At 38.4% G+C, this 17,974-nt stretch overlaps 1 protein-coding gene across 2 annotated transcripts; it reads right to left on the bottom strand.

Moving 5' to 3' along the window:
* Nucleotides 1–2,781: 2,781 nt before the first annotated feature.
* noxa1 (NADPH oxidase activator 1) lies at nucleotides 2,782–17,974 on the bottom strand. 2 transcript variants are annotated; one of them, XM_028035004.1, is made up of 16 exons: nucleotides 17,674–17,974; nucleotides 16,277–16,465; nucleotides 15,419–15,501; nucleotides 14,102–14,210; nucleotides 12,766–12,900; nucleotides 11,831–11,938; nucleotides 10,915–10,974; nucleotides 10,794–10,831; nucleotides 10,557–10,695; nucleotides 9,663–9,725; nucleotides 9,415–9,502; nucleotides 7,506–7,612; nucleotides 5,411–5,568; nucleotides 5,196–5,304; nucleotides 3,829–3,952; nucleotides 2,782–3,719 (listed from the first exon to the last, which is right to left on the bottom strand). In XM_028035004.1, exons 2-16 carry the CDS (start codon nucleotides 16,448–16,450, stop codon nucleotides 3,622–3,624), a joined length of 1,593 nt encoding a protein of 530 aa, XP_027890805.1. In that variant the 5' UTR covers nucleotides 16,451–16,465; nucleotides 17,674–17,974; the 3' UTR covers nucleotides 2,782–3,621. The 2 variants fall into 2 exon arrangements, with proteins under 2 accessions (XP_027890805.1, XP_027890804.1); XM_028035003.1 differs by having other exon boundaries at nucleotides 5,411–5,571; nucleotides 17,674–17,970.

Here is a 17,974-nt window from a genome sequence, read left to right as displayed (position 1 = left end):
GAACACAGAATCCTGAATGGTTTTTTATTATTATTACTGTGTGTGAACTATGTGAGGACAGGGTTTGCTCAAATTACTTGCAAATGCACATGCAATGAAGTCCTAACATAAGAAAATGTGATGGTGAAACAATAACGTTTTGCCATTTATTTTGATTCACAAGAAAACTGATGAACCTGTTCTTGAACCAGTCACATGGTACAGTCAGAATACGAGGTTTCAAACTTCACCGCCTGCTCCATCAACACAAGTATCGATACGCACTTCATAAAAATCCTCCTGGATCACTTGACACGCTCTGAAGCACAGAGAACATGTCACTACTTTACTCCTCCAGTCCTCTGCATTTGGGTCCATCACCAACCACCAACCATGACATAAATAGTTTCATCATACTACACTAACCAAAACACCAACAATGACAGACTGAGGTAGAAAGATAAATAGTAAAGACAAGTCAAAAGGTCTTTTAGGACTTTGCTTAGGACATAGTAAAAATCATCTGTCCTGAGAAAAAATAGTGAGACCTTTGAGGTTCCTTCTCAATTAAGTGGGCCTGCTCACAGTTCAGGCCAACAACACTGTCATGAATAAAGAGAGGGCTCAAAGTATTCTCCAAGAGCAACTTCCTAAAATTATCCCAAACTATTGGATGAACTATTTGGATCTGCTGGCTGAAATCTTCCCCGGCCTTATAAAGATACAGGTTAAACCCTGTAGATCACCCAAAATTCAGAAAATCTCATATTTGCAAATCCATTGTTTAGAGTGTAAGGTCCACATGTCAAATTCAGCAGTAGAGTTTCCCCAGGATAAAGTTATGTGTTTCCTTCTTGAATGGATTTTGAGTAAAAACCATACCATAAATGCCCACCTCTGATAAATCCTTTCCCCTGACAGTGAAACATAATGCTTTTAAAGAGATAACTGGATAAAATGGGGTCATGCACAGGTTACGTTACATCCTAAATAAAGTGAAGTGGATGACTCATTTTATCCGGAGTCATTAATCCTCTCCCCCTCAGACTTAAAACTTCTTCTTTATGCAACTGTTTACGTAAGCTTATATAGGAAAAAAATGCAATTACTGAGGAAAAATCTCCCCTCGCAAAGAGAGCAGTGAAGGTACTGAATAATAATGAAATGTTTGCAGACACGATATGTAGCTTTGCTGACAAAGAGCTTCATGACAAATTAGTCTTAATGAAACATTGGCAGCATCTAACAATGGGCATGAAAACTGTGAACTTAAAGAAACTTCATTTTTCCCTTTACATTACAGAGTTTCATACAACACTCTGATGAAAATGATAAACACACAGGATGTACAGTATTATTATTTGTTTCATATAACATGCGAGTTGAATTCCAGTCTGAGGTCTTTAACCAGAGGCCTGGTAGTTCTGTGCAGCAGCACAAACCTCATTTATTTCAAACCAAGTTCAGCCCAAATCATGTCAAATCAAATCATTTCAATCCCAACAGTACATGGCTGCACTGTACTGTACAGTACTGTACTGTTTTTACTAAAACTATTAGTAAAAAAAAATTATAATTGTATATACATATCCTACTATACTACTGATTCATGTAATGATTCATGCCTTTAATTAAAATGTTTTCTTTTATTGATGAAAAAGAGCAAAGCAGTGTTAGAATTTCAATTACTTTCCATGCCTAAAACATGCAATGTGTGATTTTACAGCCTTTCAGCAATATATTTCGTTTAAGGAGCTCTAAACCTATTTGTCTCTTTGTGAACAGAATTTTCTTCTAACAGGGTGCTTTAACTCTCCATGAGGTAATGTGACTCCCACTGAAATGTGCCCCTCTACCTGCAGCTGCAGGAGAACGTGGGCGCTGATTCTGTTGCCTCAGATTCAGCGCCCAGGAGAGAAGTGCAGTAATTAGAGGCCTTTGTTTCATAAGCCTTTTCAGTGGAGCGCTCAGCAGCTCTGACCAGCACATTTTTGTATCCATTTATGATGACAGCTAAAAGCTCCTGACATTTTCTTTGCAGACCGTTAATGACATAACCAGGAAACTTCTCACTGCATGAGGCATATCCATGCAGTGAATATACTGACATGTAGAGACTTTGACTATGTATAGTCCACCATTCAAATAAGCACAAGAAAGTGATGGAATATACACTCACTGCCAAATGTACAGTGGTGTGAAAAGTGTTTGCCCCCTTTCTGACTTTCTATTGTTTTGCAATTTTGCAAATGCTTGTCACTTCAGTGTTGCAAACCAGGATCAAACCAGTTTAAATATTAGTCAAAGTCACGCAAGTAAACAAAAAAGCAGTTTTTAAAGGAAGGTGTTTATTATTAATAGGGAAAAACATCCAACCTTCATATGTAAAAAAATATGGAGCCCCTTAGGGGGTCGGGGGGATTTTTTATTTTGTGTTCCCTTGCAATAAGTTTTGTTTGCTTAGTGAAATAATTGATGGTATATTTTGTATGCAGCCACAAATGTCAGTTTAAACTTTCAGATTTATACACATTTAAATAGCCTCAGTGAAAATGTGTTTATATATTTTTAACTCTTTGGTGCAAAAAACTGATTGAAAATCAATTTATTCACTGCATGTTTATGTCTGTTTGTGTAAGGAAGAGAAGGAACTGCACATGGAAACCACCCTTTAAACCATTCAGATTACCAACAACTAATATAAAATATGTAATGCTTGTATACTTAAAATACATGCTAAATATATTTTTAAAATAATTCGATCACAAAAATAGTACACTTAAGATATACCAGTCAAGCACATTTATGTTACATAAAAAGCTGTATTCTTAAAGTATACGAAGTATAACTCTAGTTGTTTGAAAAAAGCACATTATAGTTCACTTAGTACACTTTAAATTGTGATTTTCTGCAATACTATTAAAATACACTAAGTACAAATTTGTTGTTTCAAAATAACACACATCAAGTATACTGATGATTAGTCTGGCTTCAAGTATAATAAAATGTAACCTGCTTAGTATATTTATTTTTCATCTGGGCCCCTGGGGCCTCCTTAAGTAAAAAAGTGATTTACTTACATCTTCAGTGAGAGAAAAAAAACACAAAATAAATGTTCAATAAGAGCAGCAAATTAGACTGGAGAATCTGAAAGTTCAGCAATCTGCTTTAAATACATACATGTGTTTCTGAAGAAACGGAAGATAGTGAAGTTTCTCAAACAAGTTTAATATTTTTCAGAAAAAAACATCCAAACACATTGACTCACATGGCTTAAAACTGAGAAAATACCTTAGAATTTGAATTTTCAGTAGCATAATTTCAATGAAGGAAAACTGTACAATAGGTTTAATATAAATATACCAGTCATAGATAACAGGGATGGACCTGTGGGGTCAATTGTGTGTTTTCCAGAGTATCAACTATGTGACACTTTTGTTTCAGACAAACTATGAAAAGATATATTGATCACCTTGAGATTAAAGATGTAGAGATTCACAGTGAGCCTCAGAGGCCACCACAGTTAGAAAGTTGAACAATATTAGACATAAATAATTGAACTGAACATGAAGTTAACACGGGGCCTGCTTTTTACAGGTTTATGAGTTTATTAGAGACTACTGCATTGATAAACATCTACTTTCAGTCTTGAATGATGCTCTTGTTCTCCTTATAGGCGAAGGAGCCCGGGAAGATGCCGATGCTCCCTGCACAGTGTCCCTCCAACCATTCCTGATTTACTGCAAGGGAGTAAAGACAAGAAACACAGATTGTTGAATAGTGAGGAGGAAAAAACCTAAAAACAGGATTCAACTTTACTCCACAGAGTTGTCTTAGTGTGTATCTCACCTTCAGACAGGATATCAATGGTGTCTCCTTCACTGAATTCTAAGTCCTCAGGGCCCTCAGCAGCATAGTCATATAGCGCCACCATCTGGTAGAGGATAGTACGGTTTGCCAGGGGGTCTTCCCTCTAAGAGCAAAGATGTCAAATTTACAAAGTATGACATGAAAGATTTAGTTAAATTGACAACATACAAGTCTAGAAAACATTTGAGAATTCATGGAGGAAAACAATAACAAATCAGATTTTTCATTTAAATAAAATCAAGCACATGTTTTCGGCTAATTGGAGGGCTAACGATACCCATCTACAGCCCTTCACTTTTTCAACATTTTGTTGAAAAAGTGAAAAAAAAAATTTTAAATAATGAATATTAATAATATTCCATCCATCCATCCATCCATCCATCCATCCATCCATCCATTCATCCATTCATCCATTTTCTAACACCTTGTCCCTAGTGGGGTCAGGAGGTGCTGGTGTCTATCTCCAGCTAATGTTCGGCGAGAGGCGGGGTCACCCTGGACAGGCCGCCAGTCTGTTGCAGTATTAATAATATTAATAACTTTAATAGTAATTATTGTCATAATAAATAATTAATAGTAATATTAACCAATAAAATAATTAGAATATAATTCTTGCTGCAGATAAGCATCACCACAGCATGATGCTGACACTGCCATGATAGCTTTGACCAAATAGTTCTAGTTTTGAATAATCTGACTGGAGAATATTGTAACTCCTGGTCTGACAATCGAGGTTGAATTGAAGCAGGTTTAATGAGCTGCTAGTGAGGAGTGGGTTCAATCCAATTACTCTAAAAACTGGACAGTTGGAAAAGGTCAGCAACAGTTGACCTTCTGAATGATTCTTCTATTTGGAAACACTCGAACTTTGCCTAGGTGACCGCTGACTCCAAGTCTCTGGTCAAGGCCTGATTTGCCTGATTTTGGTCTGTCGAGCAGATCTAGTGAGGATCTTTTCAATACAAATAATGAAGATCCCAGTGCTTTTTAGGACATACAGTGCTGCCAAAAATGTTTTAATTGTTTATACCAGGCTTCAGAAGCTGAAAGATAATTTCTTTCACATGATTACTTGGTTTCTGGTCTGATTAATCTGTTCAGGGAGAGAACTTATTTATCACCAGTGGACTCAAATCAAGTAGTAAAAACCATCTGAAGGACGATCAGTGGGAATCAGATGAACTTTAGCTTGAGAATGACTCACACCACAGGAAATACTTATAAACTTATTTTTAAATATTAATATTTTTTAGAAATTGACCAAAAGGTCAGATAACATTTTGACATAACACCAGCACTTCCACCATGACAAAGTGATAAAGTTTACAATTCTCTGCATGTCTTACTCGGCACCAGAGGGTGACTCTGCCAGCCTCGGCCACTTCCTGCACTGTGCGCCCCGACTCCTCCGCTCCAGGCAGAGGCAAGAGAACTCGGGACCCAGACTGTTTATGTCTGATGAAGAAAAAGAGAGAAAAACATGGAAGCTATAAATGGAAGAGAAAACGTAGGAAAACAACACAATAAATGATGAAAAAACACCTTTGTTGAATGTTTGTACCTGAGCCGCAGCTGAGATGCTGATTGGCCCACTTTCTCTGCGATTCGCTCCTTCAGCACATGGTAAGGTGTGTCCAGAGGGATGGACAGAGCCAGGTTGTAGGTGTAGTGAACCTTCACTACCACAGATCCCTCCTCTGCTGGCTGAGGGGAGCCAGCCTGCTAAGAGGAACAGACGGAAAGCAGAGTACTTGAATATTCTGCCACAATCTAGTTTTATTCTGATAGTTTTGTGATACTTTCTTACTGAGGATCTCCAAACCACTTCATCTGTTAAAATCAAAACAGAGCTGGTACAATGCGATGTGCACACAAACTGTCCAATCAGTCTGCCTGCCTTACTGTGGGGATTATCAGAGTTTTAGTATTGAGTTTAGATTCAGCTGGCTTAGTTTCAGAATTTTGCACTCCTGTTTTAAAGACAACAAAAAACTTTGTTTTTTGATGTCTTTGTTTCTTTTTGTGCATTATTATGTACCATTTATAACTCTCTCTATCCATGACAAACCTCACTTGGGCTAAGAAAAAGCATCCCAGTTTTCCTAGCAGTGCTCAGTGGGCCACTGCTTGTTTCTTCAAATGAAGAAGAAAATCACATAACAATCAAGTCAGACAGCCGTCTGATTTAGTCGTGTAAGAGCAGAGATGTACTCTAAACGGTGCATTTGGTCTGTAGTTCATGTTATGGATTTATTTACATTAATCTCACATAATTATTTTGGTTTAGTGATGACAGCTTACTTTTTGTGTTGAATTTACTTAATAGTTACAAATTTTTAACTTAAAGGAAATTTTTACTGGCGACATTGAAACAATTAAGTTCAATGCTGCATTCGTAGCCTACGTCCGACATCATGGCGTAAGCTTCACCAGGGACAGATCCTGTATCAACCAGGGCGTTGTGGCGGTGCAGTTGTAGAACACGACAAACATGAGTTGTTTTTTGCCGCCAACCCATCCTCAGATAAATTGGACTTCTCAGTCTGATCCATGTTGCCAAAAAACTAAACTTCGTGCATTTATGAACGTTTTTTTTATCACTATCATAGTCACAGAGGGTTACACAGGATTAAATTATATGCTTAAAGGCACAGCATTAGGTATTTTCCAGGCACATAGTTCCGATTTATGGCACAATCAAGTTAATATGTTACCTTCAGTTGCTATAAGATGATCTATATATTAAACATAACTTAAAAGAAATCTGACTTCTCAATTTGACTGCGTGAAATTGGTCTCTTTCCCTTTAAGATACTTCTGCTCTTTCTGACATTTTCCTTCCCCATGCCATCACAGCAACACTTCTCAATAATGTTGTTTACAACCATTAGGAGCATTGGACTGAGAAGTAGTTGTTATGATGACCTCAGCAGTCTCACAGTTCCACCAGGTGTTTGCTAATTGCTGCCACTAGTCTGAAGTAGCTGAGTGTGGGAGACGGAGGGACAGATGTCCTGTGAAACTGCAGCAATGAGGAGGAGCGATTAGGAATCTTTCAATCCCTTAAATCTTAAGGGACGTCATGAAAGAATCAAAGCAGCACTCCAGGTATGTTTTTGATGATGGAATAACATAACATGATATGAAGCTCAAAAAATTTGACTGATCACATTTGCATCATACTGACTAGTTTACCCCATGACTCTAGAATGAATAGTAGCCTTCTTATATATTCAGTTATACTGTAATACAATCTCTACAGCAAGAAGGACAACAAAGAGTCTCCTCAGCTTCCTCCTCTGACCTTAACCACCTCTGATCGCCTCACATACTGATTCAGTTGTGATGGTTACACAGCAACCTGTGTTCAGGTTCAAGTTTTTGTTTTTTCAATTAAACAATCAGGATCCCCCTAAAAGTGAGTCTATTCATGTCACATAAAAGAGGGAATTGATCTGTAGTATCTCTGGCTTTACTAAACATTTCTGTGACATAATTGGGACATATCAGTATTTCTCAACCTGAGATTCTCTCTGAAAAAACAAGTTCTTCTCAAGTCAGCAAAAATCCATTTTTTTGAGATCAGACAAAAAGTAAAGGAGAGCTCAGTCATTAGTACATTTGTGTTGGTGTGCACGCGTATGTGTGTGTGCTACCTTGTTGCTTGCTGCGTTGGCCGTGTACCTGGGGGGCCCTGAGGCTGGTGGCTGTGTGTGGGTGGCATTGTTGTAGGATGGAGGTGGAGTTTCTGTGGATGGACTCTCTGCGGAGAAAACAAGGTAAAATCAGTCTGATAGCAGGTCTGTTCATGGCCATGGATGTCAAAATAAACTAAATGCAAAGCATTGTTGTTGTAGGGTCCGCCCCCAGGAAGCAGCTCCAATACAAGCATCAGAAACATGGAGCTTTTTTTAACCGTTCTATGTTTTGGTTACAGTCATTACTCTTACACAACCAAAACACAGTTCAGTCCTGAGGCTCTGCACTGCCGCTTTATCATACAATTTATTATTTTTAACACTCAAGGTCACCTTGCATCATCAAACTTAAAAATAGACACAATATTAAAAGACCCAATAAACATAAACATAATATAAAACTATACATAAGACAGTAGCGAACAATCAGGACATAAGTTTTGAAGCTAGATCTAAATAAAGCTAGGATCTGCGGGTGCAGACGGGTGGAGCAACATGAGGGATGTGGTGGAGGTATGAGGTTGTGGACAACTTTGAAGGTAAGGAGGAGTATTTTGAAGTTGATGTGATGTGTGATGGGAAGCCAGTTGAGCTTTTGTCAGGTTAAAGTGTGATGTAATAAATTAAAGGTTCCTGTGAGATGATATGGTCAGTTTTAAGGGAACTTTTTAACCATTTTCATGGTCAAGTCAAACCGCAAAAATCGGTTCTCATTCTAACAGCTGTGTGACAAAAATTGCATCATATTGTTCTCAGCCTCATGCTGTGCGTCACTTCTTGTCACAACCCTTTGGTGAATATTTTGCCCCACTCTCCATGCAACACTATTGTATGATTGGTCTGAATTTCCTGACTATGTTTATTTAAGTGGAATACAATCCCAAATACTCAACCAGAGTGATTACACTTTAAAGAACGGTTGCTGCAACAAGAGAAGAGTTGCAATAACTTCACTATTACCAAATGAGTGGATGAGCTAAGGAAAGATCTGCAGGAAGTAAAGACAAACTTCACTTTATTCAGAAGGAAGTTGATGAACTGAAAGATAAACAAAGCAAGATAAATAATGGATTCAACTAAATGATATGTTTGAATGATATTCAGACATTAACCAAATCCATGTTGGTCTTGGATTCAAAAGCAGACAGTGTGGAAAACAATATTCTAATGAGTGGCATCCCAGAGGAGAAAATAAAACAAATTTTTGCAAACAACTTAAAGTTGAATTAGAGCAGGATGACGGTGGATAAAGAGCACAGAATTGGAAAACTCAGGAGTTAAAACTCCACTGGGCAAAGGCAGCACTGGCCTGTTTGACGCCATGTGCGAACAGTGTTTTGTAATAGGTACTGTTGATATTCAGATCCTCTGGTTGACAGCTTGGGGATGGGGAAGCTGGGAGTTAGTTGGTGGATCAACAATTGGTGTTGAATAATCTGTCCTGGTGTTTCTGTTTCACTGTGTCATCTCCCTGTAGTTGGCCATCAGGTGAGTTATAGCTCTCTATGCAGATAATTCTCCATTGATGCTCCCTCCTGTTCTTTAATTAACTTTGTCTTTGAAGCCATGAAAGGAGCTACTGCTGCTACTAACTTGGTTCACTTTACCTTAATATAGACAGAGCAACAGTGTTTTTTGTGTGTCTGCTCTGTCATCTCAAATTCCCAGTCTTTCTTAGAAGATGGTCACTCATATGGGAGGCTTTTTTTTTTGCTATGAAGGAAGAACATGCATATATCACATGTGCAGTCACTGTGCAGACACTGACTTAATGCAATCAGGTGAGTTTCCTCAGATAGAAAACACCTGACTGGGACAAAAAAGTAGAGGAGCTACAAACTAAGACTAGCAGGAGTGTGAGTTTTACCGCGAGGAGGAACCAGAGATCTCGACAGAGACTCTGGGCGACTCGGTGGCTTGTGTTCTGGAGGGAGGGGGATCCCAGTGGGGACGCGCTGTTGGAGAAACTAAGTTAAGTAAAACAGGAAATCTTGATATGTTTAACTATTTTGTGTGACAGACATTCTTGGAAGGTTTACAATAAATACTGGTTAGTGAGAAGGAAATAGGATAGTTGGAGTATTAATGGACATTTATAGGACGGAAAAACTTTACATTCTCCTTCTTAGATTTCTTGACATTTGCAGGTTCAAGGAGCGACACTGGCAGCAGTCCTCTCTGAAAGCAAAAGAACAAAGTTCTGAACTGCCCAGAATAATCAAGGAATTCAGTTAAGCACAGAATTAGTAACACCCCTGGCAGATTAAGGTTTAAGTAGTTTATTTATTTATTAATTTTTTAATTCAGGAAAAAAAACTTGTTTCTAAAGACACTAAAACAATGTTAAAAAAAACATTAAAATAGAAAAAATACTGACTATTTAGCTACATTTTATTAAAAAGGGCATTTCCAGCATTATTTTTACCACATTCAATAAGTACTAGCAGAATCTTTATTAACTTTAAAGGGCTTTAACCTTTTTCTGAGAAGCTTTTTGCATGTTTCATCTGGGACTTTTAACTTTGTTGCAGTCTGAAATGATCTGACTGTGTTTTGGAGTTTAACAGTAACTTTAGTCAGCTGAAGGGGATTGACTGCATGTTAATTCATTGCATGCTGTTTGATTTGATCTAGCTCTAATCATTGATGTCTGTTTGAAGAAAAGGTTCAAGTTAAACCAGTAGATAAAATAAGTTGAACATGCACCTGTTTCCATTGTTCTGTGCTTTTCCTTATCAATATCTGTGTTGCTATTTTATTAATTATAAGTTATGCCCTTTAATCTGACCAATAAAAAATCAGCTTTAACTTTGAATTCTAAATGTTTAATAAAATGTGATGATCTTTAGCTTCAATATGCAGTAACAATGCTGTGAGATTATATATGTTATGAAATAGTGCAATACCAATGCAATGTATTTAATGGAATTGCCTAAAAGAACAGGGATTTATTTTTGAGTAGGCATAAACTCCCAATATCCTTACAGACTATAAAGGACTTGTCCTCACCTGTCCATCCTGGATGACATTGATCATTCCATCTCTGTCCTCCTCTCCAAATAAAAACACCATGGAGCCTCCGGGGACAGTCAGTTGTCCTGGGCCCCGAGCCATGTAAGGAGCCCGCACACGCATGTATCGGGACTCCCTAACACACAACACAAATTCACACACACAAGGATTGATTTCTGAAATTATTTTGATCAGTTATGTTCAGTATTTCCTGCAGGATCATGGAAAACTCACTGGACACCGTCTGTCTTAGGCTCATAGAAACCAGGCTTCTGCACAGAAAGCAGAGTTAGAACATGGGTTCAGTGACCGACTGAAGTCTCATCAGATATAAAGATGTTCTGATCACACTCACCTGCTGCCTCAGAGGTTCAAAGCCTCCAAAATCATCATTAGGAATCATAGAAGAAATCACCTGTAGATTACAGCATAAAAGTTAAAAATCCAGAAGGAGACTCTGGATATCCAAACTTCCACAAAATTGTATTTCTACCTATGAATATCAATAGCTGATATTTTCATCAACATGAAATAATTTCATTATTGCATAGTTATTAAATGTTTTTCTATAGAGAATGTGCTGTAAACCCTTCTGCCACTGAAAAAGTCTAACTAGTTAGTAGGAACTGTCTACTGAACTTGCTGTTGCTGAGATATGCTTTACAGATACACCGTTAATACTGTAAGTGTGGAGTCATCTATTGATATTTGCCTTCCAAGCTGTCAGATTTCAATGATCTCTTGATTAACAGTTTTCCAGACTTACTGAAGGCTTGGGGGTTTTGTTGGGACTCTAATAGTTTTCACTCACATTTAGTCCAGCCTCATATTTTATGTTTACTTAATCTTCTTCACTCCATACACAGTAGCACTAGCTAGTAGCACTAGCCTCTCTGTTCTGCTGTGTCTCCTGACAGACCAGCTGCTGTCATTGACTCTGTGAACTCAGTTTTTCTTTAGCAGAGAAACTATTCCAGTTTATTCAGTTTTCTGATAAAAAGGAAGTGGTTGGATTGCTAATCAGTCAGTGACTTGATGCTTGATTGATAACTTTGTACCACCTGCCATTCTAAACTGAATTTGACTCAAAGTTAAATGTGTCTATTTGATTGAATTGTAATGAATTGATCCAAATAAATTCTGACCCAGCTACTCTTTTCCAGTCCAGATTACTATTGGGCTATTTATTCTCTCTGAAAACTCCAAATGGATTTAATGTAATCTGTATTGATGACAGATTGTGAATATCTAGCAAGTCCCTGAATCATCACCTTTGCCTTCCCCAGGAAGTCTCTTTGGTGCAGTTGCTCAATTTCCTGTTTTCTGGGACGAAACACCGACCCCACTGGTACCAGCAGAGGGTCCAGGACCTCCCTCCTCTAGAAAGCACAAATAAGTGACAGTTCAGTGCTAATATTCTAATGTTAATATGTAATGTCATAACATACAAAGCACAGTTATTTAAGCCTGCAGTTAAGAACAAAATTGCTTAGACCCCTTTCATACTTAGGCCTGATCTTCCCATTACACCAAGAAGTTTGTTCTGACTGGAAAGTAGACATTTCAAAAACGACATGTAAAACACACATTTAGTATATATATATATATATATATATACATCTTCTAACACCCTTGTCCCTAGTGGGGTTGGGAGGGCTGCTTGGTGCCTATTTCCAGCTAACATTCTGGGTGAGAGGCGGAGTCACCCTGGACAGGACCAGTCTGTCGCAGGGCGAGAGACACAGGACAAACAACCATGCACACACATACACACCCACCCACACACACACACACACACACGCACACACACACACACACACACACACACACCCGCACACACACACACACACACACACACACACACCTAGGGAGGATTTGGAGAGACCAATTAACCTAACAGTCATGTTTTTGGACTGTGGAAGGAAGCCAGAGTACCCGGAGAGAACCCACACATACACGGGGAGAACATGCACACTCTGTGCAGAAAGACCCCTGCCTATTACCAAGGCAAGCTACCAACTGCGCCACTGTGCAGCCCTTATATCCCACATTTGTGTGCGAATGGGTGGGCACATGTTCATTCTAAATCTGAATTTTATTAGTCAGTTTTCATTTGTGTATTTGGCAACTAAATGTGACTATGCAGCTAAAAATAAATAGTAAACTGTTTCATGCCCAGGTCTGAAGTAAAGACTGCAGCACTCACTTCAACGCTCTTCAAAGCCACCTCAATATTTCCCCCTCGTCCTTGTCCTCTGTCCTGAGTGGCTGGCAGCAGCTTGTCCATGGCTGACTCCCATTGGCCCATCCGACAATATGCTGCTGCTGTATTATATAATATCTAGAGAACAAATTACAACAAGAAATTTCAGTTCCATCACTTAAATATTGATTTTATTTCCCGGGTGTGTAAATCTCTCCGAGAGGATATTTGGCTTAAGTTACAGCAGCAAATATCATTGATGTGATTACTCTAATATTTCTTTCCTGGTAAATTCACTTTGTGGTTTTGGAACAAAAACAGCTTTGCACAGCAGTTCCTACTCCACAGGGAAATCTGTTCTGCAAACAGTGATAGAAAAACACATTACTTTTCCAGCAGCCATTAAGATTACTGGAATAATGATTATGCCTAAAAAGGACTTGCATATATACTGTATGATAATATTGCACTAGTGTACACTTGAATATCATTGTACTGAGGACTTTACTCTTAGATAGACCTCAGTATGAATCTGGAGCGTTTTCTATGGACGCATGAGGCAGCCTCTGCTTTTTCATCCAAAACAATAGTCCCCCTATAGGCTGATCTCTGGAATGATGAGCTCAACCTCCCAGCATTCTGTCATAAAATCATGAAAGGATTTCTCTTACTGTTTACCATAATGGACAAAGCAACACAGAAAAAAAAGAAAAGGGTGAAAATAGTGATTGACTTTTTTTTTTTTTGCAAAATAACTGCACTAAAAATTAAGCATGTCTTGGTTTTTATTTATATAATTATTTTACTGGCAATTTTATTAATGTTTTATTATTATTATACCATCATTGTTAATTTTGTGTCTTGTTTTATCTTTTATCTACCTGTGATATTGTGATTGCTGTGGAGCAGTTTGGTCAGCTGGGGTTCTTGTAAATGTGCTATATCAATAAACTTCGAGAAAATAGAAAACAAACTTGTAGCACAGACTGTTTCACGACTGAGGAGCAATACGGGGGTCATTTCTCCTCACTGCAGTAACCTGCCACTAGCACCCTCTAGGAGAGGGACATCTGATGAAGAAATGCACATCCTGTCTTCTTATTTCATTAATTCTATTACAAAAACTAAAACGTAAACACAGGCGCACACATGTTGTGGGGACTCCCTGCTGCTGGTGGGGACCATAGCCTGGTCCTCACAAGAGGAAATGTTGTTTTTGGGTTTAGGACTAAGGTGTGAATTGAGTTTTGGTTAAGGTTAGACTGTAGAAATGAATGGAAGTCAATGGATGGTGAGACAAACGTGTGTTTTTGCGTATGCACGAGTCTGAATTTCAGACCTGCCAGTAGTAGAGTTTGTATCTCAGTCCCAGCTGTCTGTAGTCAATGACGGCGTTCCCTCTCATGTGCTCCTGTGCCCAGATACAGTCTGACAAAGCCTCCTCCGACCTGGACAGTGCAGCATGCACAGAGCAATGGATGAATGGTTGTCATCTGATACATGGGTCAAGCTAGGCTTTAAAGAAGCCCACACAAGCACAAAGACTTGATCGTTTCTATCAATAAGTTTTATAGTTTTTTAGTTTTAAAAATTAGGCCACTGGTCCCCAGCCCTAGGCCTTGGGGCCCGCTGTCCTGCCTGTTGTAGATGTTTCCCCACTCCTACACAGCTGATTCAAATGATTACGTTACCTCCTTAGAATGCCTCCAAATGCTGTTGAAGTCTGTTAATCACTCATTCATTTAAGCCAGGTGTGCAACAATAAGGTAGCACCTAACACATAGAAGACAGCGGTCCCTGAGAACCAGGACTGGGGACCTCTGCTGTAGGGAACACAGGAACTATGTAAAACAACCTGACAAGGGCCAGCAACACACCAATCATACAGCCAGAACTACAATGGAAACATTTAGATCACAGTATATTTATGTCTTAGAATGGCCCAGTCAAAGTCCAGACCTATGTTCTATGGAAAATAAATGGTAAGATTTGAAATCTGATCGTCACCCATGCTCTCCATCCAGTTTGACTGAGCTTGGATCATTTTACAAAGATTACTGAACCATAAAATATCCCTTTAGGGAAGCTGAATACATAAACACTCCACACTTTTCTGATTTTACTAGTAACAAAAAAAGAAGAAAAACACATGCATCATTTGTTCATAAACTTGTTTGCTTTGTTACTCTGGAAACATAAAATCAAAGTAAAATTCACTGAAATTTGTAATTGTAACGTAGTAAAATGGAAAAATATTCAGTTGAATAAATATTATTTCAAAACACAAATAACCAGCCAGGTTTTTCTGAGCCAGATGTTCACATTCATGTAAAATGAGTGGAGTAGGGATCAAAGGATCAGTAAAAATCATCAGCATCACTGCAGAGTCATCAAAGCAGAAGCAGATGCTAATCTGCTGCCTGTCTCCTGTTATTGAGTACATCGAGTCCATATTTTAATATTATTCTTTCAGACTAAATATTCTTAATAGGGGACTAAGTCATTTGTTTCAGTGAGTGGAGTTACTGTAAATGCCTTGGTTTATTTTCTCTCATTCTACCTCTAAGGTATTACATCATTTAGTGAAGTTTCATTCCTTCTCACTCATCAAGCTTTATAGTAGCTGCAGGTGTTTCTGAAGCCTAAGGAGACTGACCTGTTCATCTGCAGCATCACAGCTGCTCTCTGGAAGAAGGCAACAGCAAGCCGCTCATCCTTGGCAATGGTGAGGTCTAAACACTGAACATGACAGTTGGAATAGAACAAGTTAGATGTTTTTAATCAGGGTCCAGGGCACAACCCACCAGATGCCTCTTTAGGTTTCAGGAGGATTTTGCATTCATTAGAACCTTTGCTAGCCTCTTTGCTTTCAAATTTTCATTTACCTTTGACATTTGATTAATAAAATACTTTTTTCAGACACTGTTTTTTATATGTGTTCAGCAAATTATCTTTGCCTTTATAGAAACAATTTTAAGGGAATCATAAATCATCATGGTCATATATTTATCTATATACTGCTTTAAAACCAAAGGGCAGCCAACGTGCTGCACAAGAAATAAAAAACAAAAAGAGTAGAAAATTAGTTAAAGTGTCAAAAATGGTATAAATAAAACAACAATTAGTGATAAAAGGAAAAAACCAGGTCTGGTTTTTAACCATGGTGCTGCAGAGAGGTGCTGCTCTCTGGAATTAAAAGCGAGTTTAAAAAGATGAGATTTAAATCTAGAACATGAAAAACATCTTGCATGAAGATTCAGTAAATCTAGTTTTTCTTGACAAATTTTGTATTCCCTATTAGTCCTGTTGCTTATGTTTCCAGTTTTTTAACGTTGCGATGCCAAAAGTCACATATTGTTTTTTTGCTGCCTGCACAGCGTGGCTGCTGATCAGCTGCTCTCATCTGATGCTCCTCACTGTTGCTTTGAAATGTATAGTCTATTGTTCACATTCTGACCAAATATGTAATGTTGTGACAATTAAGGTAATATTTGTGAATGCTGTTGACACAAACCCTGAGAGCCATGTCCAGCTGTCCCAGAGCCAGGTGGGCCGATGCGGCATTGAAGTGTGTGCGAGAAGTCTGCTCCGGGATCTGCTGGAGCTTTGCCAGAGCTCCTTCCCAGTCGTTGGCATCCACTGCCTGCACAGATTCATTCCAGAGCCGCAGTAACTCGGTGTAAGGCATTCTGAGCAGCAGAGACTGGACCAAGGAAACACACACATTAATACACGTCTTTGTGTTTCTTTGGTTTTAAATGATTTTCACATTCTGGCCTCCAGTCTAAGAAGTAGGTTTCATTTAACTTTCATGTGCAATTTTAAGAGTTGAATTAATAACCACTTTTCTTTTCTGTATATGTTGTCCTAAACTTTGAATAGTTAAAAAATTCTCCAGTGTAGTTAAAGAGCCACATCGTCCACCTCAAAACCTTCCCGTGTTATTTGCAACCCCAACGCCAAAAATAGAACCACCATAGAAACAGGATGTTTCTGTGTAATTACAATAAGAATTCATAAGTGTGTTTGTCTACAGGGTCAATAAGCACCTAATAAAGCATTTAGTCAGCACTTAGTTAAGACATATTTAATAAGTTGGAAAATGCTGTAAGTTTGAGACAGTTACACCGTCTGGGAACGGCTAAAGGATTAAAACTGCCCAGGTTGTGGCAGCCAGATTCCATTTGATATTAAGCACTTGAAAGTTAACCAAGCTGGTTTTTCCTGTCTCATTCACTATTAAACACTAAAACGATGTTTCACCTGACAAACAGAAAACTGAGTCAGGAGTTTCAGGTTTCTAAGTTGATATAAAAAAAAATTAATTCCAAAGAAAATTTCTGTGAAACCAACACAACCCGTTCTCCCCCTGGGCCATTTGTAAAAAAAAAAAAAAAAAAAAACATATCTCCCATTCTAAGCAAAATGTGAAGAAATTCAGTTCCATGTTTCAACAAGACAGTAGTTGAGAACATATTTCTATTTTCTTGAGATGTTAGGATGTGTGGATTGGTCCAAACAAAGTCCCACCACAGTATCAGAACTAATAAGTGAGACATTGTCAGAACAAAAACAAGTCCAACTGTTCAAAGCTCAGGGATCCCATCCTGAGAATCTACACTAAGCATGGCTAAACTTCTGAGTAGTTCACTAACAGAGCTTATCATCAGCGTGGGATAAAAAGGAGAAAAGCAAAAACCAACCATTCAAAAAAACTTCAAGTTTAGGAAATTTAAATTAGAAATGAAATCAGTCTGTTGGTGTTCTTTTAAGCTAATAAATTCTTGATAGTTTTCCTGAAGTACTTCATATTCCAGGAATATGAGGCATTCAAGGAATATTTCCTAATAACTCATTCATTGTCTGCAAAACTCCCTTTCAACTCAGTTAACACAAGAATAAAAATCTCACCTTTCACTTCAGAATGAGAGGTTGAAATGGTCCTGGCAGTCCTGCTGTCTGCTCCCTGTGTGCCTGCTGTGCACAAAACTGTGCTCACATGGAAGTGTGAGGAAAAGAAACTGGCCTCATCATTAGTCTCCACCCAGCTCCTATAAGGAAATCTTCCATCCACATTCCCCAGGGAGACACACCAGTTGTGGAATTCACCTGCTTTATGTCGCACGTACACACAGAAGTGAGCACATTGATGAGCAGTATTATCAACTAACTGTAACAATAAGCTTCACCTCAAACTCAAACTGCTGGTAGA

The sequence above is a fragment of the Xiphophorus couchianus genome, chromosome 12, assembly GCF_001444195.1.
Source record: "Xiphophorus couchianus chromosome 12, X_couchianus-1.0, whole genome shotgun sequence".
Classification (NCBI taxonomy): domain Eukaryota; kingdom Metazoa; phylum Chordata; class Actinopteri; order Cyprinodontiformes; family Poeciliidae; genus Xiphophorus; species Xiphophorus couchianus.
Note: the sequence above shows the minus strand (reverse complement) of the source record. Positions and strands in the feature narration are given on the sequence as shown.

Excerpts from the sequence above, each read along its gene's own strand:
- noxa1 (XM_028035003.1), bottom strand. The coding sequence starts at position 16,450 with ATGCCTTACACCGAGTTACTGCGGCTCTGGAATGAATCTGTGCAGGCA. Across the intron at positions 12,901-14,101 it reads ACAAACTCTACTACTGGCAG|ATATTATATAATACAGCAGC; the intron begins GTCTGAAATTCA and ends TTTGTTCTCTAG. Across the intron at positions 10,975-11,830 it reads ACTTCCTGGGGAAGGCAAAG|GTGATTTCTTCTATGATTCC; the intron begins GTGATGATTCAG and ends TGTAATCTACAG.